The 20,803-nt window shown below is 33.7% G+C and overlaps 2 protein-coding genes across 2 annotated transcripts; both read right to left on the minus strand.

The window, feature by feature from the left end:
* Nucleotides 1–3,226: 3,226 nt before the first annotated feature.
* LOC133786769 (cellulose synthase-like protein D4) lies at nucleotides 3,227–7,236 on the minus strand. Its single transcript, XM_062225499.1, has 6 exons — nucleotides 6,750–7,236; nucleotides 6,264–6,659; nucleotides 5,355–6,159; nucleotides 4,852–5,256; nucleotides 4,422–4,759; nucleotides 3,227–4,335 (listed from the first exon to the last, which is right to left on the minus strand). Exons 1-6 carry the CDS (start codon nucleotides 7,211–7,213, stop codon nucleotides 3,366–3,368), a joined length of 3,378 nt encoding a protein of 1,125 aa, XP_062081483.1. The 5' UTR covers nucleotides 7,214–7,236; the 3' UTR covers nucleotides 3,227–3,365.
* A 4,007-nt stretch (nucleotides 7,237–11,243) lies between these two features.
* Nucleotides 11,244–12,598, minus strand: LOC133786753 (AT-hook motif nuclear-localized protein 25-like). The gene has a single exon (XM_062225498.1). It carries the CDS (start codon nucleotides 12,084–12,086, stop codon nucleotides 11,244–11,246), a length of 843 nt encoding a protein of 280 aa, XP_062081482.1. The 5' UTR covers nucleotides 12,087–12,598.
* Nucleotides 12,599–20,803: the final 8,205 nt, after the last annotated feature.

A 20,803-nucleotide genomic window follows, 5' to 3' on the forward strand; every position in this document is an offset into this window, starting at 1 on the left:
AAATGGCCAGTAAGTAAATGACTTACCTCCTTCAGTGAAGGCCAGGTTGTGGGCGACCATGTCTGGTGTTAAAAAGTACTCATGGAAGTACTTCCCCACTTTGGACTTGTGGGTAATGTCACTCAGGAAGGTGCGAGCAGATTCCTGATGGTAGAAATGGAAGAACCCTGTGTTGTAGTGGTTGGGGTTAGATTTGAGATCAAACAAGTAATTAATCTCATGTGGCGTAGGAACGAGCCACTTCTTGTGATTGTAAAGGATATAGAGAGCACTCTATATCCGTTTGGGGTGATTTGGAAGGGAGCGACCTCGAAATAGTTGGCCACCCCTTGGAAGAACGGATGTAGAGGCAAGGTTGCCCCTGCCTCAATGTGATACCTCGACCAGGCGCCCCCAGGCAGGTTTGCCCGCTGGTCGATCGTGGGCTTGATGAGGGTTATCCCAGGAAGGCCATACTTCTTGAGATAATTCCCTACCATCCTAGCTGTAATAATACTAGGAGGTGCTACGTACCATTCGATCTCTGGTCGAAGGATGTCGCAGGGTTGGGCTTTGGTTTGAATTTCTGGCGAGGAAGTGTTTTCAGATTGAGGGTTGGTCGGAGGAGTTTCAGCCCGAGGAGCAGGCTGAGTAGTAGGAGGCTTGGTTGTATTCTTTTTTCTTTGAGCGATGGACTTCACGCGACCCATATTTGTTGGGCTGCTCGCTGGTCTGTTTGTGGGGTTATGTTGAGAAAAGGGAATTTCTGAGAATTGCAGCGACGACTGTTCTTGATCTTCGAGCAGTAGCACTAGTAAGTCGTCATCAATTGGCCTCTCACCTCCCCACAAGTCGTGCATGAAAATCTGCGAACAGAGAAGGGGAGATGAGAATCTACGACTAATAGACTAAATAAGTGGAAGCGTTGGGATAACACTGCTCGTGTATAAAAGTTAAGCTTTTATACGACTAGCAGCATTCTAATGTAAACACTATATAATATGCGAACAATTTGGAAAATGGATTAAAAAGCAGAAATGAAAAGTTTTTCAAAGAAAACTTTTCAACTCTGAAAAAGGGAGGGAAAACCCCAGTTTTTTTCGAGTGCCTAAAAGTTGAATTTTTACTTCGATTTTATGCCCTAAATCAATAATCCTAACTCCCAAACCAATTCCTAAGCCTCGTTTAGTGTTTTTCCCTTATCCTATCATGTTAATACCTGCTAGCCCGATTACCCCAATCATTTTTTCAAGAATATTTGAGAACTCATAATTCAAAAGACACTAGAAAACTCAAAATATAACTATTGTATGACATCTCGGAGACAAAGAAGTTCAAGGAACTTACTTGAATAGGAAGTTGAAGGGGAGATACGAGCATTAATTCGAGTGGCTGAACAAAGACTCCACAGATCACTGAATTCGTCTGAGTTTTCTAGGTTCTTCGTATTTCATTCTTCAATTTCTGCTTCGTTCGTCAGTGTTCTTGAGGACAGAAGGAAAGTAAAAAGTAAAAAGTGAATCTGAGAGTTATTTATAGTGGTCGAAGCACGGTTAATAGGGTAATGATGGGAGATGGTTTTTCAAGGCATGTAGAAGTGTGATAGCCATCAAATCGCTTTTTGGGAAACTGCAATGACATGATTTGTTGCCTTTTTTCGAAAAGGCATTGATGGCTCTGACAGGTCACGCGAAGGGTCACCCGAAGGGTTGATCGTTTAAGTTTACTTTATACTGGTCGTAGTAAAATAAACTTGGGGGGCAAATGTTTACCCAAGAATGGACTACCTGATGATGTGGCAGGATTGATCTACATGTGGAAAACACGTGGCCGTTTTAAGTGAACATATCCTCCTCGACCCTCGACCAGTATCATTGGCTTATCAAGTAATCATGGGGGACCAACCTGGTCGCATATATTCAATTATTTCCTTCAAATATGCAATCTTGTAATTATGTATTAAATATAATTTTCATTATTATTTAGATATGTATCTATTAAATGTAATTAATGCCCATTGGCTCATGTAAACCTCCTTGAGCCTATAAATAAGAATCAAAAGGCTCAAGAGATGATACTTTTTTGCTTTTCGAACATTTGGCTGGAGAATGCTTGAGCTAAAGAGATTCTAAGAGAGAAAAAGAGTGATGTTATCCATCACAATTGTATTGATCTGAGATCTAGTGAAACTCGTGAACCCTATTTCATTGATCACTGCTCTTAGAATATTACATCAATAAGAACACTAAGTGGACGTAGGTTGTTACCATTCTATTGGGGCCGAACCACTATAAATCGTTTGTGTCGTTTATCTTTTCGTCTCGAGTTTTTCTCATTTTCATCTTACTTTATATCGTTTATCTGACTCCGTGTTGTTGGCCAATTCGAGGGTCAACAAAAATATTTAATTTTAAAACTAGAGCGCACCATATCTTTATATATAAAAAAAATGTGTATCTAATTTGGTTTAAATTTTTTCTAATATGTTTATGTCATTTTTTATAATATACGCTATTATTTATTTAAAATTTATATAAAGATGAAAGAAACATAATAAAAATAAATTAATAAATTTTATAAATAAAACTAAGCAAACATACATTGCATGTTGCTTATACCTATTATATATATATAAACATTACATCCGAGATAATAGTATTGTTATATGAACATATTTTTATAGCATCTACACACTAAATTAAATTAATTTACGTGTTTATATTTTTTTTGGATCTTTGTGTTTTGTCTTATTTTTTATTTGGACTTTGTGTTTTGAGAAATTATATTTTAAACATTTGTGTTTTGTCTTATTACCTATTTAGACCCTGTGTTTTGACAAATTATTTTTTGGATCCTGTGTTATGTAAAATGATTCAAAGTTTTTTGAACTAAAATCTCAAATAATTCACCAAACTAACAACTCAGAACAAAAATAAACAATTTTGTCCAATAAATGTGTTATATTCAATATTTTTTCATCAAAATTAAGTTTAAAAATTTATTTGAATTATTTTATAAAATATATAATACAAAAAATAATTGTCAAAATACATAATTTAATGACTAAAATTAAAATGTATGATAAAATTATAAATATTTATATACATTTTTATTTTTATTTCGAACACTTATTTTAAATTTTAACTATATCATCTCAAAATCTAATGATATTAAACGTATCTAGGTCGTATGGCTCTTTCTGGAAAGAAAAAAAAAATTCAAATGAATTTCATTACTGAATTTTACAAAGAATCTGATATTAGTTTCAATTCCTAAAATTATACAAGTTAATCAATTATACATGTTAACTCCAATATATTTTTTTCGACTAAAATATAAAAAATAAAAACCAAAACCAATAAAATTAATTTTTTTTGGGAGGCATATTAAGGGAACTGAAATCCTCCTCCTCCAGTTGTAGCTTCTGGAGTGCTCCCACTGGGTGGAGCAATGGAAACCCAAAGCAAAGAGAGAGTAATGGCGATGAGCCCAGACCATACAAACACAATCGTCGGCGTCTTTCTTCTTCTTCCCATCAACCCTTTTGCAAATGGGTACAAATGAGCCAATACCCAGAAGCTAAAGAAGGCTCCTCCAATGAATTTGCTCCATTTTGGAACAGTACTGTAAATTGTTCTTGAAAACGCAACAACTATGGCAATAATGTTAATCATAGCTATCACGATCGGTGGAATCATCAACGAGGTCCACTTCACTAGATACAAATCGGCGTATATGTCTTCGTTGTCTTCTCCGGCGGATTTTGAGGTTAGAGTGAATGAGATTTCGATTCCAGCGATTACTTTTAGTAGGCCTTGAACCACAGCGGCTAAGTGAGCACTCGTACCAGAGATGAGCCAAAATTGTTCGTTTCTCCACCATTCTTCTAACCCCACGCCTGACCATTTCACCTCTAAGATTGCTAGTCCGATTAGGCATACTGTGATGATGAGTAGGTAGACTAAGAATGCGACGTTTAAAGTTTGGACAATGAAATGTCCAGATAAGAGTGAAAGCGCCGGAAGAAAGCAGTAGACGATGAGGAAAACTGAGGTGAAAGGGTATATTCCGACGTTGAGGTAAGCCAACCGTTGCAGGAATTTGAGACGTTTGGTTGCCAAGAAAGCGTTGTTTCTCGAGAAAAAGATCTCAACGGAGCCTGTGGCCCAACGCAACACCTGGTGAAGTCGGTCCGTCAGGTTTATCGGAGCCGAGCCATGGAAGGCATCACGCTTGGTGATGCAGTATATCGAGTGCCATCCACGGTTATGCATACGGTAACCAGTGACAACGTCTTCGGTGACAGAACCATAGATCCAACCGACGCGGTCTCCCCATTCAGTCTTGTCCTCGTACCTGTTCGATGAAATGTCTGAGAGAATGTTTACTACAGTAATGGGAAAATTCAAATGATGAAAAAGAGAACGAAAGGGAAAACATACCAACATGAAATGACTGAGACTGCTTCAGCAACAGTAGTGGCATCAAGTGGGTCGCGAGGAACTCTAAGGGCACCGGGAGGCCGTCCGTACCTAACTGCCGGGTGATCGGCAAGAGGGCGTCCTTGGAACTCAGAGATGGGTATGGACTCAGCCAGCATTGTGGAATTTCCAAAACGCTTAGGTAGTAGGTTCACATCAAGTTCAGGATCAAAGTCACTAGGTGTTAATGGATGTGTCTCAGGCGACTCAAGCTTTTGGATCCTATCTACTTGTGGTGGGTCGAAACCATATAGAGCAAATCTCCTGAACATACATCCAGTACCCACATAAACTGGTCCCTGTAGAGTCATCAATTAAGATAATTGTTATGCCTAAGTTTTACAAATGAGTTTCATGGAAGACTCACATTATAGTGGTATTACTTTAGTACCTGAACTCCATCAAGGGCACGCATGTTTCCATCAAAGAAGACAGTGTTGTGATTGGCATAACGGTCAGAAGGATCAATGCCCTCAAACCTTTGAGGGAACTGAATATAGCAGAGGTTCTCGCCTCCTCGGTCCATCATGAAACACATTCCTTCACGAATGGCTTTGCAGTTGAAGATATAGTGATCACAATCAAGGTTTAGTATGAAAGGGCCATTAGACAAAATCGCCGAAGCTCGTACCAATGCATTCATGGCACCAGCTTTCTTGTTATGATCATAACCTGGTCGTTTTTCACGAGATACGTACACAAACATTGGCAGCCGTATATCAACATCAGTGAAATCTATGATCTTATCGTCAGCACCACCCATTAATGAGTCACTACTAGGAGGCTTCAACATTACCTATCCATTGTTTATAATGTTTAATCAATGAAGATGGGTTTGAAGAATAATTAGGATTTGGGATTAGTAAAGAAAAGATGTATCGACAAATTTATTACCTGAAGAATTCCTGCGTGGTCACCTTTGGCATGTTCACTAGTGGGGACAGCCCAAGTTCCAGGCCAATGAGTGCCGTCAGCCATCCATGTTGCCTTGGGGACCTTCGGTGCATCCAAAGGATCAGCTCCACTCTCCTTCATGTGTTTCAACATTTTCATATCTTCCCTTGCATTGAATGCATCTGACCTTCTTCTGATCGAATCTGGAAGCCCATTTATCCTCACCTTAAACTCATCATACTCTCTTTTGATCTTCCTCCTATCTTTTACGAAATCTATTCGACTTTTGTTCTTAGTTGGGTCAACTTTTAAGCTGAAGTAGCTCTCAGGATTTCGAGGTTCAATGTTGTGCTTTCGACAAAATGGAACCCATAAATCAGCAAAGCTTGCAGCCTCTGCCATTGCCTCGAAAGTAAGAAGAGCACCACCATCATCAGAGACATAACATGCTAGCTTTTCCACTGGATAATCAACGGCTAGAATCGAAAGGATAGTGTTGGCAGTGACAAGAGGTGGTTCTTTTTCAGGATCAGCTGTCGAAACGAATAGATCAACGCCTGGTAAGTCCGAGCGGCCAGTGGGATTTGATGGAGAGGGCATGTCAAATTTATCATGGAGAACGACGAGATCGGTGGAGCGGTTAACCGGACATAGCTTAGGAATCTGATCGAGGAGCCAAGAGAAGGCAAACCATAACTCACACACCACTGACATTAGCCACAACCATACTGCTTCTTCATTTGGATGAACTAATCTCCATTGCAAGAAAAAACACAGCACCACTAATCGAACAACAACCAACAACCTATAGAATGATAAAATTAAAGCTTATTATTTTTATCCTACATATAAGATAGAATAACAAAATAAAGTGGTTAAGTTAAGTGACTAGTCTAGTCATATACTAACCTATAAGGACTAATGATAGCTGCTGGGATTGGAGTTTTCCTGCTCAAAGGCTTCCAAGGCTTATCGGTGGATTCCATCATGCCTCCACGAAAACCATCATCTTCATCACCCCCATACATATCGTCTTGAGGCCAATAAGCATTTCCAACGCCATATGTACCTTGGGTCTCAAACAACCACCTGTTATGATCAAATTCTCCAGTTTGGTTCCTTGTCATCATAGTCATGTTATTACGTTCTCTTTTCGAGTCATTTGGGGCAGGTAACTGTAGTGCTCCGCCACTATAATCTTGTTGGTCTTCGTCATAATCTCCCACTCTGTATGGCTCTTTGCAACCAGGACAAAGACCAGATTCTTTTTGGGCATCCAAATAGCAATCTCTGCATATTGTGAACCTACACACAAACCAATAAAAATATATAAATACAAATGTTACAAATACATACATACACATGCATAGCAAATTGTATTGTCTATATACATACCTGCAAGCACAAGGGGTAACATCGACTCCTCTCTCGTCCTTCATGACCTTTCCATCACAAGCTGGCATTGAACAAGCAGAGCCTTTGGCACCGGCCATCTGGGGGTGAGTTACGTCGGAGTCGATGACTTTGTCCATGAGATGAGCTCGTGTGACGCTGTTGAATCCTCCTGTGAAGAGAGAATTCGAAACGTATTGCTCTTCGGCCTTGACAGCCACAGAGGAGTCCATAGGTTGGTTGTCCGGAGTGGGAGGAATGTGGACAGTGTAGTTCATGTAGTCTCCTGAGATTTCCCCAGACATGTCAAGGTCTTCTCTCGACAGACTAACATAACGACCACTCGATGTTCGCCTCGCAAATTTGACAGTTTGGCCGCTAGAACTACGACTGGCTGCAGAGTTAGAACCACCACCAATTGAGCTACGCATGCCCTTTTTTGATGGCTGGCTAGACAAGGACGCCATTGTTATGAATGAGGTTGATTACTATACCCCTTTGGAACTTCTTTTTTGATTAATACGATAAGTATATGCAAATGTTTTGTTGAAGAAAATCACCCAGATGGGAAAACTGCCATATTAATATGACAGAATGCATTACGGTGTATCATGATCAATAGATTTGTCATGGAATTTCTACTCCATATTAGAGGGAGAGTTGGTCATCAGAAAGAGAAGAGAAGAAGAAATGTGTGTGTAAATAGAAGGAGAGATATTATTGATGAAGGGTGTGCGGTTAATTTACGTACGTGGGGAATAATTAAGAAATAATGGGAAAAGAAAATGGGGGAAGAAGAGAAGGGATTATTATATTTACGGTGAGAGACCAAGTCATGATTTGGAGGAGGGCTATTATATGGCTGTTTTTAGAATGAGGCAATACGTTTTTTAAGGAGGAAAAAATTAAGGAATATATCAGCGAATTTTGCAAGTCCTATCTTCATTCTCATTTCTCAACCCTTGACTCCAAGTACATGCCCTTTCTCTTTAGTAGGTTGCTGCCACACCACGAAATGAATGCTTTTGAAATCTCTAATTTTGGAATGGAAAAACAAACCAAAAACAAAAGAAAATAAATAACAATGTGCATGCATATGCATACTCATGACCTTTTTTTTTTTTTTTTTTTTTTCTCTCTGTATATAAATATGTATGTATATATATATTTATAAGAACTCTATTTGATTTATGAAGGAACCTAATTAGTATGGCATATTTTCTAAATATCTTCATAAATAAGGTCATTCAAAAAAGATCAAACCAATTAGTTGATCTGATTTGCATGTCCAATGTGCATTTTTGCTAAATATCTAGCGAAAATAAATTTTGGTTGAAATTTTAAAATTTTAAAAATGCTTATATTATAAATAAAAGAATAGTTTAAAAAAATATTAAAAACCATATTTTTTTTCCGTTCAAAAACCAGGTTTTAAAAATTAGGACAGAAGAAGCCTTTTTGTATTATTTTCAAGAAGAAAAAAAAACTAGTACATTTATATTTATAATTTTTTTAACTAGCCTCGTTCTGGTTATTACAAAAATTAATTTCGATCAAATTTCACAAACTTACCAATATATATATTTTTTTGCTCTCGGACATATTGGTAGTACATAATACACATGTACTTTTTTTTTCTTTTTGCTGGAACATCAGTTCAACTTGCAATATGTACTTGAAAAGGTTGTAATGCGCATGCAACTTATTTATTGTTAGTACACAATTGGTAAATTTCTAACAAAATTTTGTTTTTTGTTTTCAATATTTGTATACATATAAATGTATGAAAAAAAAGTGTTATGAGATGTCAATTATGGTACGTATAGACTAGAGAGGAAGAATTTATTAGTGATGAGCATGCCAATCTTAATTAACCGATCCATCAAAACATGTATCAACTATAGTGTATGGAAGCATGGATTGGTGAAGGAGGACATTTTGCATACCAATTTTACCGTTTTTTTTTAATGTTTATCCTTTAACAAACTAATATAATATTATAATACTTAAATTGAATAATGTTTATTTAGTAATTTTTACTTTTTGTTGTTTTGTATTATTTGTCCATTGTTTGAAAGCATACTATTTTTTTTTTGTCGGGTCACGTTAGGTTGAAGAGAATGAAAATTGAAGAATAAGAATGAGAATGAAAAAATGAATAAGAATAGAATAGGATAAAAGTTAATATGAATAAAAAAATATATTTTTTAAATATTGCATTGGAATGATATTTCCTCACATTTTCAAATGGAATAGTCATTCCACCAAAATAGTAAAAATATCATTCCAATACTAAAAAATACAACCAAAATGGAATAAATCAATTCTTTTTAATTTCATTCCATTACATTCTCCCAACTAAACATCACCTTATTCTTTTATGTTTCTCATTTCTTTTGTCTTTTTCTATTTTCTATAAACACACTAATAATTATAAAATAGTGATTATTTTATTTATTTTCTCTATATTCATTCTACATCTCTATTATTATTATTATTAAGAAACCAACTTAGATAAACCACCATATGTGTGTTTTATTAATACGGTAAAATGTCATTATTTATTCAAAAATAATTTACATTATAATTTTTTCATATATTTTACAGTTAGCATAGTTCTTGATTTTTGTATTTAATTTAGTAATTCTTAATTGTATACTTAATTTTAAAAAATATCTATAGAATTGTAACTTTTAATGAAGACTTTTATAATATAGACTATACATATATTTTAATATATATTATAATTATTATGTCAATTTAGACATATTAATTGTATTCCCTTTTAACACTTCCTAATTATTTTAAGAGAAGGGGTGTTGTAATTTTTGTCTGTATAATTATATGATAATTTTTATTAGAATTAATTAATGAGAATTTCATTTTTAAAAAGTAAAACATATTTACTATACAGCTAATTATGCTTTTTTTTTTCATTTCATTTTTTGTTTCAATTAACGGGTGATACGTGCCTATATACTAGTGTGTATACATATACTTAGATGTGCATGTATATAAGACAGAAATTTGCTTGACATTCACAGAATATTCAACTCACAAATTAGAATTAAATATCATTTTTTTAAGGAACTTGTTCTATGATTTTTTTTTTATTATTAAAAAACATCGATTATATGTATTCAAAATTCCCCCCAGCATTAATTGTCATATTCTTCCAGAGTTCAAGATTGTCTCTAAAAGCATTTGAAATAATAAGGTCTAGCTTTTCTAAAGAATAAAGAACAAGGTTTAGTTTGTCGCTCAATCTATATATATAAATGGAGATTTTGGATGTAATCTGGTCTCATTTCATACTATGTATCTACAAACCGAGAAATAGTAAGTGAATAATGAAGTCATGATTAATATATAGACAGTTCCAATTTTTTTTAATTAAAATTATACTAATATATGTACAGATATATAGAAATTATTTTTTAATTTTAAAGGATTTTTCTATTATTAAAATGTAGAAAAGAAAAGTTGAAAAGACCATAACCACCCCTATAGTCAGTGCTAAAGCTAGTAAGTTTGGGGTTCAAGCCCCCCTAATTTTTATTTACTTCGTTTTTTTTTTATATTTAGTACAAAAATATACTTTAATATAATTTATTTCTAAAAAAAATACTAATAAAGTCACCCTAATTTCTTTTAATACACAATAGCCTCTTAAAAAGATTTTCTGGCTCCATTACGTACTACCCTATAGTACCCCAATTTCGTACTACTAAAATTTATCAACTAAATTATCACTAGAAATTCGTACTATACTAATGCATAATATTGCATCTTTTATATATTTATGAGCTAGCAGAGCAATAGCAAAATGTTCCTTACTTCCTTGAGCAGTATATTATATATAGAGAGAGAACACAAAGTTCCAAACATGACAGCTTTACCCTTGCATAGTACATATTTTCAAGTTTCAAAACTAAGACTACATCTCTTTTCCAGCTTTTGGGAATTAGGGTTTCCCCCCCACATGCACGCTCAAAATATATAGTACTAGACTAGTGGGGTTCTACTACATTACACTCTCCAAGATATACCAAATTCTTTTAAACTTTAATTCCATTAAAATAATAATGTCAGGGCTGTTTGGAAAGAAAACATATAGATCATATGAAAATGGAAATTAACAAATAATACACATATATCAATAGCCGCAAATTTAAAGTCAATAATTTCAACAAACTTGATAATGCAATTCATTAACAAATTGAAGCCAATTCGCCAGTGAAGAAAAAGAAGAAAAGAAATTTGATCATCATCTTCTCACCAATAATATAAATTAAAGTTTCGTACATAAAACTGTTAATTAATTACTTACTGATGATTTCGGTCGATCAAATTCCAAGCTATTAATAATTCTTGATCATGATGACCACCTTCCATATATCTTTCTCTGATGATAATCCACAACTCTCAAAAAAGAAGAAAAAGAAAAAGAAATAAATAGGTATATATATAGAGTAGTACTATATATATATACACAAACTAAAATTGTGACCTTGAGGAAGTAGTAGTATTAATATTGCCACCCCAACCAAACCCTTGTTGATCACCAGGAATTAGGGCACTGTTAGTACTACTATAATTCCCTTGTAAATTGTAGAAAGGGACAGCGCCACCTCCTCCTCCGCCGGCGGCACCGCCACCTGTCACCCCCGACGATTGCGAAGTGGTCGGCACCGTAGACTCCTCCACCTCCTCCGGCAGAGGCAACCGGTCAAACACCGCGTTAGCAAACGAAGCCGCCATCAAAACCACCGGCCCAGAAGCTGATAAGGGCCCTGCCACGCTTCCCCCGACCACCTGCCCTTGCCCGCCGCTCAAGTATATAGTCAGCCCACCTGCCCCCGGAGGAGCCGGCGGCGGCAGAGAAGTTCCGGTCAACGAAAGAATCTCGAACCGGCCGTGGAGCGTTATCACTCCTCCAGAAGCCGAGGGCTGACGTAAGGTGACATTAGTGACAGCTCCGGTGCCGCTGAGGATACAGACGCCTCTCCCACGGCGGCGAGCGTAGCTAGACACGGCCTCAACGACGTCGGAGCCAGCTGAGATTTCCAGGACGTGGGATCTGAGAGCGTTAGGACTGTCCCTAGTTATGAATATCGGTGGCTTCGGCTTGTTCTTGGAGCCGGAAGGACGACCCCGTGGCCGCCTTCCGGAGGAGCCACCGCCGCCTGAGCTTGTGGTTGGTGCGTCGGAGGAGGGTTGGTCGTTATTACCGGTGGGTGAGTTGTTAAGGTTTGAATCATTGAGTTGAAGATCGGCCGGTCCAAGGAGTTGGTGGATATTGTAACGAGAACCTGGTCCAGCTGATTCCAACCCCGACATTTGTGTTTTTTTAGTACAACGTAGTAATAATAGTCTTAATACTCTCAAACAAAAGCTTCACAATAAATACAAATAATAATAAAACTGACTTAATAATAATAATACAAATGCATGAAGCCTTTCTTCTAATTCGATCTTCAATACCTTATATAAGATAATGATGTTTCAGTAAGGTAGATCTGAAATTAAAAACGAAGAGAACTATAGCTAGAAAATTAAAGTGAGAAAGTGGTAGCTGAGTGTGTGTATAATTAAAGACGAAAAGAAGGGTTGAAAAAATAAACCAATAGGCAAATTCCAAACATGACATAAGTGAGTTACAATTGATATAATAGTGACTCTTCTATATATATTATATATTATATGTGCATTGAAAAAAGTTACCATATATTATATTATATAGTTTTTGGGGGCTTGTTTTTCTCTCTAGGATATTATATATATATTTATATCATGATCTAAGGGGTTTGAATGTCTGAGGAAGCAGCAAATAGCTAGCTAGGCGCTGCTTTGAGTGGAATGCATTCAAAGTTAGTGATCTTGCTGAATATATAATCTTAAGAATATATGGTATAAAAAAGCTGAGAGAGAGAATGTAACTTTACTACTTTGTTATTAGTTTATTTACTTTAGATCAACACAATGTGAATATAAAATTCCTAAAGGAACCTACTCCTTACGTGACTATGAAGGCATATATATATATATGATTTTTTTTTTAGCTTTATTCATTTTAAGAAGGTGCATCCAGACAGAAAAGAATTTGGTCAAATTTATTAAGTACTATATTTATATTCTACAAGTTTCGTAGTGTACTTATAATGATCTGTAAAACAAAATTTTACTGTCTTTCGATGCCTTTTTTTTCTTCATAATTTAAGTTTGTGTGTGTCTCTCTCATCATCACATCCAGCTTAATTTCTGAAGTACGTACGTACTACAATACTACAACATTCTTTGTTTCAGAATCAATTAATCTTCAACTATATAAATGCTTTCTCAGATTGATATATATGGTTCTTAGAGTATAATATAATTAAGTTAGTTCTTTTGCCACATTTTTTATTTTCCTAAATAATAGGATTCTTTTAAACTTTTGATACAATTCTTTTCCTCATCTTTTAACTTTTCATTAAATGCAAAACTGTCGATTAATAATAATAATTCTTCCCTTTACTTCATAATTATTCATTATTAGTTTTTATTTTTTATAATGATCATCACATAATATAATATTATAAAATACTAAAAAAATGCACAAAAGAATCATAATAATCATTAGTCAAATCTTAGTTTTTCACCATTGGTTCATTAATTTATGCTTGTAGAAACTAAAATATGTCATTTTAAAAAAAATAATAACCTAATTTTATGCAATTGTCAGTAGAACTTTTAAATAAGCATACTACTCTATATAAGAATAACATATATAATATTATAATAAAAATTTGGTCTTAACTTAGACCATTTTTAAATAGAAATAACCTCTACATTTTAATAACTTATAAACATTTTTAAGTCTGTATTAAAATATACCTTTATATAGTAATAATTACATATATAGTGAAGTGTCCATCCCGAACCCTACTCACTAATTGTGCATAAATATGTGGTAATAACTCTAAAAAGTAAATTAATGTAGCAAATAACTTTACATAAATATTTTTTAAATAATAGTTATTAGGGTGTTTTTACTTTTATTGCTATTAAAGTTGATACTTTAGGATGTTAGGAAATTATTTTAGGGTTCACTACAAGAAAAAGCCTCTACAGCGTCGCCAAAACGGCGTCGTTGTAGGTCCGTATGTGTAGCGATCTACAACGATGATAAAATGCAATCGTCGCAGTAGGAAATCCTTTTTTTTTTGTTGGACTGGGATATTGCGACAACATGTCGTCGCTGTAGAGGGTTGCAAAATTTGAAAATTTGAATTTCAAAAACTCTTACAACGACCACATGTTGTCATTGTAGGTCCGTCGACCGCCCACATCTACAGTGATGACATATCATTGTTGTAGAGTGTGTGGGTTTATATGCCTTTAGTGACGGCATGTCGTCGCTGTAGGATCACAAAATATATCTTAGATTTTCATGTTCAGCGAGTACCCTACTGTGACAATATATCGTCGCTGAAGGCATATAATATAATTTTTTTAAAAATAATTATATTAATTAAAATTTATTTAATAAAATATTAAATATTAATAAAATGAATAAAATGAATAAAACCAATTTATTTAATTAAATAATAAAATCAATTTAACAATATCTGGTCTCCAAAATATAAAAAAACAAAACATAATAAATAGTATACTCTCCAAAATAAAACTTTTGATACAATTCTTTTCCTCATCTTTTAACTTTTCATTAAATGCAAAATTGTCGACTAATAATAATAATTCTTCCCTTTACTTCATAATTATTCTTTATTAGTTTTTATTTTTTATAATGATCATCACATATATTATAATATACTACAAAAGAATCATAATAATCATTAGTCAACTCTTAGTTTTTCAACATTATTTTCACCATTTGTTCATTAATTTATGCTTGTAGAAACTAAAATATGTTATTTTAAAAAAAAATAATAACCTAATTTTTTGCAATTGTCAGTAGAACTTCTAAATAAGAATACTCTCTATATAAGAATAACCTATATAATATTATAATAAAAATTTAGTCCTAACTTGGACCATTTATAAATAGAAATAATCTCTACATTTTAATAAGTTATAAACATTTTTAAGTCTGTAGTAAGAAAATTAACTCAATATAGTAAATGGTGATGCCTCTGATTGTGAAGAAGATATCTGGTGGCGCTTAAGGAAAAGGTACCAGTGTCCTTCAACTTGCATCCAATACCCCGGTTGTGCCCACGACGTTGATCAAGTACCTTTGAGATGACTTGTTTCTCATTGACAGTGGCACTTCCTGATGAAGATTCAGATTGAGATTGAGATTGTGTCTGGACTTCTTGCTGCAAAGCATCCTGCAGTTTAGAAATAGGACAATTAATACATAATACAATTGAATAATACACATATATACAAAACTTAGAAAGTTACTTACATATACATCCTTAGCATTGGTGTTCACCCATCCACGTGTCAAATGATTGTGCATGTCATGGAACGTATCGATAATGTTGGGCAGTTCCTTAGTCTGAAGATTCATCTTTAGAAAACAAAATTTAACAAAATATCAGTAAAATATTGAAATTATTATTAAGCTAAGGTTACCAATAAGTATCGAGTCATAATATAATGGGTCATGGTGACCAATAAGGTTACCAATAAGTCTGGTGAACAATGTCCCAAAATCACCAACTGCTTTGTAGGTTCCTTCATTCAAATCAAATTGTAGGGCCAACAGACATTTATTGTCATTGACGAGCTGCTACAAATTTTTGGATCGAGACTGACCTCTTCTTTTTGCGGCAGCCGCTGCATATGTTAATTAAACAATAAAATTAAATTGAATAAAATAATAACAATTTGTAATTTATTGATAGAACATAGACTAATTACAGTATATTACCTGTCTCACAGGAAGTAGGAACTCGCGTAGGATCTGGAGGATGATCACCCGCTCCATCACCACCATGAGAATGAGCAACAGCAGCAGACATATCATTGTAGTTTAAATAATTATTAACTTAAAATTTTTTATAGTTGGAGGTTAATTACATAACTTAAATAATTTCGGTAATGCATTTGAAACAATTGAAAAATAAACATTGTTGAGAAAAGTCAAATATTGATTGAAAAGTCTTGAAATTAAAACATACACATTAAACATACAATAAGAATATGCATAAGAAATATTATTCCTCATCAATGTCGATTCCTACATCATGATCTGTACTTTCTAAATCATCTTCACTAATTTTGTTATCATCATCGCCATTGATGAAATCATCATCCACATCCGGAACAGATCGAGACGTTTCCCCAATTATGCTGGTGTGACCAGGTCGATCCAAATGCATAGTCTCCAACTTTCCTAATTCCACAGTGAGTACAAAATTTGATGGAGTACTATCATGCACGGCATCAACCTCGTTATCATCATCGAGACTTTGATGATCCCAGATCTTTCGATGATTTACTTCTTCTACTACCTTCCAATTTTTGTTTCTTGAAGGATATTCCAAGTAGAAAACTTGTTTTGCTTGAGTGGCGAGAATAAACTGCTAGTTCTTGTACCATTCGGAATTAATCATGATACTAGTTATATTATTCTCAGTCACATTTTGACCCTTGTTTGCATCGGTGTTGAACCATTTGTATCGAAACAATACTACTGAGTAACCATGGGAATAACATAATTCTACAATCTCCTCAAGTTGGCCATAGAAAGTGAAATCATCGGTTCTTGGCATCGAAACTCCACTATTTTGAGTGGTAGGTCTTTCGTCATGATTATGTACCAAAAACTTCACACTGTTAACAATGTAAGCAGTGTAGGAGTATGCATTCTAATTGGACCTGTTTGCTAAAGCAAATAATTCATCGATCAGTTGACTGTACTTGTCGCATACAACCCATCTATAGAGTATGACTCAAAAAAAGAAAACACAATGAGATGAGTATTAATCGATACGAATTTTGTAAAAATTCTACATTTTTGATAATTTACCTTCAATTTAAACCAGCTAGGGAAATCTTTTTGAAGATTTATGTTTGAATTTTCTCGAAGGCATTCACTGTATAGCACAAGGATTAAGGTAAAATAACAGTTGGCTATGAATTAAATTTAATGAATTCATATATGTGTTGAACTACTTACTCCATATATGGTTGGATTTCAGGGAAATTGTTGAGTACAACCCACTCTGCTTCTTTTCGATGAAGATAGTCAAGAGATATGATTTTCTTTTTGCTACTTGGACAACATTGTGATTCAAAAACTAATAACTGTCTTTTAGGAATAACAATATCCACATTTCTTTATGGACGATTAAATTTAGTCTCTACGCCCTGAAGATATTGCGAACAAAAAGTCATCGGCAACATAACCCTCCGCTATAGAACCTTCAGGGCGTGCCTTATTCCTGACATAATTTTTCAACTTCTTCATATATCGCTCAAACGGATACATCCACCTCGTGTAAACTGGTCATCCGAGGATAACTTCTTGCGATAAATGAAGAATTAAGTAAATCATTATGTCAAAAAATGCTCGTGAAAAAATTAACTCCAACTTACACAAAATTTGTATCGGTTGATCTTCTGCATTCTCCATGTCCTTAACAACCAATGTACGAGCACAAATTTTCTTAAACAAATTGCAAAGTTCAATGATTGTCTTCAAAATAGACTTATTACGGTAACCTCGAACTCTTACCGGCAATAGGCGGTGCATAAGAATGTGACAATCATGAGATTTTAACCCAACAATGTTGCCATCATTGTTAGTTACTTTCTTAGAGAAATTTGAACCGAAGCCATCAGGAAGTCCAACTCCTTTTATGAACTGACAAAAAAACCTTCTATCATCTTGTATGAAAGAGTACATAGGATGTTGTTTGATCAACTTCATACTGTCTTCCTTGAGGTGCAAGTCTTCTCGGATACCCCAATTCTTCAAGTCTACTCATGCATTGGTGGTGTCTTTAGATTTCTCATACATAAGAAAAGTACTGAGTAAAATGTTGCAAACATTTTTTTTTAGATGCATCACATCTAAATTGTGCTTTGGTTTAAGTTCAAACCAGTAATCAAGTTCAAAGAAAATACTATTTTTACTCCAATTAAGCTCTTTTGGATCTCGCTTTCTTTTCACACATCTGAAACTGACATGTTTACCCAGCAAACGATCTGAAACATGCGTTAATTGTTCGAGTATGTCTTGACTACTGAATTTTATTGGAGGACGTCTTTTTTCATAATTCCCATCAAACAAGTGACTCTTCCTCCATTTATGCGTAGAAGATACGAATCTTCTATGACCAACATAAGCTATCTTCCCAATTACCCGACATGAATGAGTGTCTTCGTTGCATGAAGGACATATCATATATCCTTGGCCACTCTTACTGATAATCCATAATAGTGTTGTACGCATTCTGAATATATTGTTCGTTGCAGCGTCTCTGGTTTGAACTCCTTCAATTCGTCTACCACAGGCCTAAAAAAGACATCAATGTCCTTCCGAGGTGATTTCAGACCGGGAATCAATAAGGTTAGCATAAATGATCACCCTTTCATGCACAACCAAGGAGGCATATTGTATGTGCAGAATATTACCAGCCACATGTTGTAAGATAGACTCATGTTACCAAATGGATTAAAACCATCAGCAACCAAACCCAATTGAACGTTTCTGGGTTCTTTGGAAAAATCAAGATATCTAGAATCAAATTGTTTCCAAGCAACCCCATCAACAGGATGGTGCATCACACCATCTTATTTCGATTGTCCCATACTATGCTAGGTCATATCAATTGATGTATGCCTTGAACCATAAAGATGCTTCAGCCTAGGAGTCAAAGGGAGGTACCGCAACACTTTGTGGGCGACTTTTTTCCCCTTTGTGTCTTTGTCAACCCATCGGCTCTCACCATATATAGGACAACTCTGTTTTGAGAATTCTCTTTCCAGAACAAACAACAGTCGTACTTGCAAGCATGAATTGATTGATAACCTAACCCTAACTTCCTCATTTTTTTTCTTAGACTCAAAGAATGAATTCGGAATCTTATTCTCCTTCGAGAATGAAAATTTCATAAACTTCAAAAGTTCATCAAATGAACCATTTTTCCATTTATTCATAACCTTCATGTGCATCATCTTCGCAAAGAAGTTCAAGGAAGGGTATAATTCAACTTCGACCTCTTGAAACAGGTCATCAAATTGATTCTCAACACTATTGCCACCACCATCTAAAATTCATTCATTTACGCTTTCTTCGTTAGTTTCTTGTTCACCAATAACATCATTGATGATGTCAATCATCTCATCAGTCACTGGAGCCCCGTCATCCACTACTGGAAGCATATCAACTTCACTGTGGTAGGTCCACTTCACGTATCGCTGTAGAAACTCATATCTGTGTATGTGCGCCTCCACCACATCCAGTTTCTGATTCATCATATTGACACATTGAACGCATGGGCATCTAACTTCTCCCGAAGCATTCACATGATTCTTGCCCATTTGTATAAATGCTTGAAGACCATTCCAAAACTCATCAGAGTTACATCGTCTATTAGTTTTCCAACTCTTGTCAATCGTCATAACTGATTCAAGTGGAAAATAAATTATCACAATGTGATAATCATAAAAAATTACATTTATTTGTTAATGATTTTTTTATCACCAAAACATTAATTTTTTAAAGTAAATTGTGAAATCTTATGAATAAAGTATTAAATTTTATGAACATATATTATCAAATTTTATGAATATATATTATTGTTAGTTATGAATGTACTATAAAGTTTTATTATATAATCAAATATTTAATTATAATTATTATTATTTTATTTAATAATTATCAAATTCTTAATATGATTTTCACTTTTTATTTTTTAAAAACAACAATAAAGTTTTATTATTTTAAAATTATTATTTTAATTTTAACCTTATTTTAAGAGTAAAGTTAACTTAATTACCTATTTTATCTACATATATTATCAAATTTTATGAATATGTTATAAAATTAATTAAATAAAAATATATTTCATTATAATTTTATTAATTTACTATCAAAAATTATTATTTTAATTTCTACTTATTTTATAAAAAAAATATTAATTATTTTTTATTAACTGCTTTAAAACTTATTAATTAAAAATTTTAATCACACCAATTTTATAACAATCATTATGTAATACTTAATTTTTCTAAATCTACTGAAATTTCGGCAGCATAACGACTGTAATCTAACCTATTCCAAAATTTAAAATATGCATAAAAACATATAAACCAGTCCCAGAGCATACATAATTTTTAATACAATCATTTAAATTCACAAATAAACAACAAAAATATATTATAAACATATTCACTAATCAACATATTATTTATCTAACCTATCATATATATAATTAAAAAATAATAATATAAACATCTAATATGGATTTATCTAACCTGTAGCATATAATACCCAATACAATGAAATATCACCTAAATTAATATTTTTTTATATCCTAATATTTAATTTTATTATAATAAAATATTAAACAACTATGAAACTTTTTTTATGTCAAATTAACTTTTTTATTATCAAAATTAAACTAAATTAGCATATACATTAATATATGAAATTTGAATTTCACCAACATAAACAATCCATATTTTCTTGAAAAAAAATCTATACACATAAACACATTCACATTAATTTATATACACATACAAATATAAAAAAAAAAAACACATACATATATAACCCCAAAAAAATAAAGTAAAGATAAATAAAAATGCATATATACCTCTATTAATGCTTCAACCAACGTAGAGGCACCACACTCACATTTCTTGCACAATCTGAAAAACTAAAAAAACAAACTAACACAAACAATTTTTACCATATACAAAACTCAAACAAATATTGACAAAAAATACATTTTAATGAACAAAATATAAAATAATGTGTAATAAATACGCATACTTGAAGAAATGGGGAAAAAATTGGCCTAAAAATTGCCTAAAGGGGGTTGGGCAGCGAAGAAACCGTCTCTGTTTTTCAGAAAAATGGGGAAGAAAGTGGC

The sequence above is a fragment of the Humulus lupulus genome, chromosome 1, assembly GCF_963169125.1.
Source record: "Humulus lupulus chromosome 1, drHumLupu1.1, whole genome shotgun sequence".
Lineage (NCBI taxonomy): Eukaryota > Viridiplantae > Streptophyta > Magnoliopsida > Rosales > Cannabaceae > Humulus > Humulus lupulus.

Coding starts and splice junctions, on each gene's coding strand:
- LOC133786769 (XM_062225499.1), bottom strand. CDS start 7,213: ATGGCGTCCTTGTCTAGCCAGCCATCAAAAAAGGGCATGCGTAGCTCA. Junction 4,760..4,851: donor GTGCCCTTGATGGAGTTCAG/GTACTAAAGTAA, acceptor ATGACTCTACAG/GGACCAGTTTATGTGGGTAC. Junction 4,336..4,421: donor GTCTCAGTCATTTCATGTTG/GTATGTTTTCCC, acceptor TTCATCGAACAG/GTACGAGGACAAGACTGAAT.
- LOC133786753 (XM_062225498.1), bottom strand. CDS start 12,086: ATGTCGGGGTTGGAATCAGCTGGACCAGGTTCTCGTTACAATATCCAC.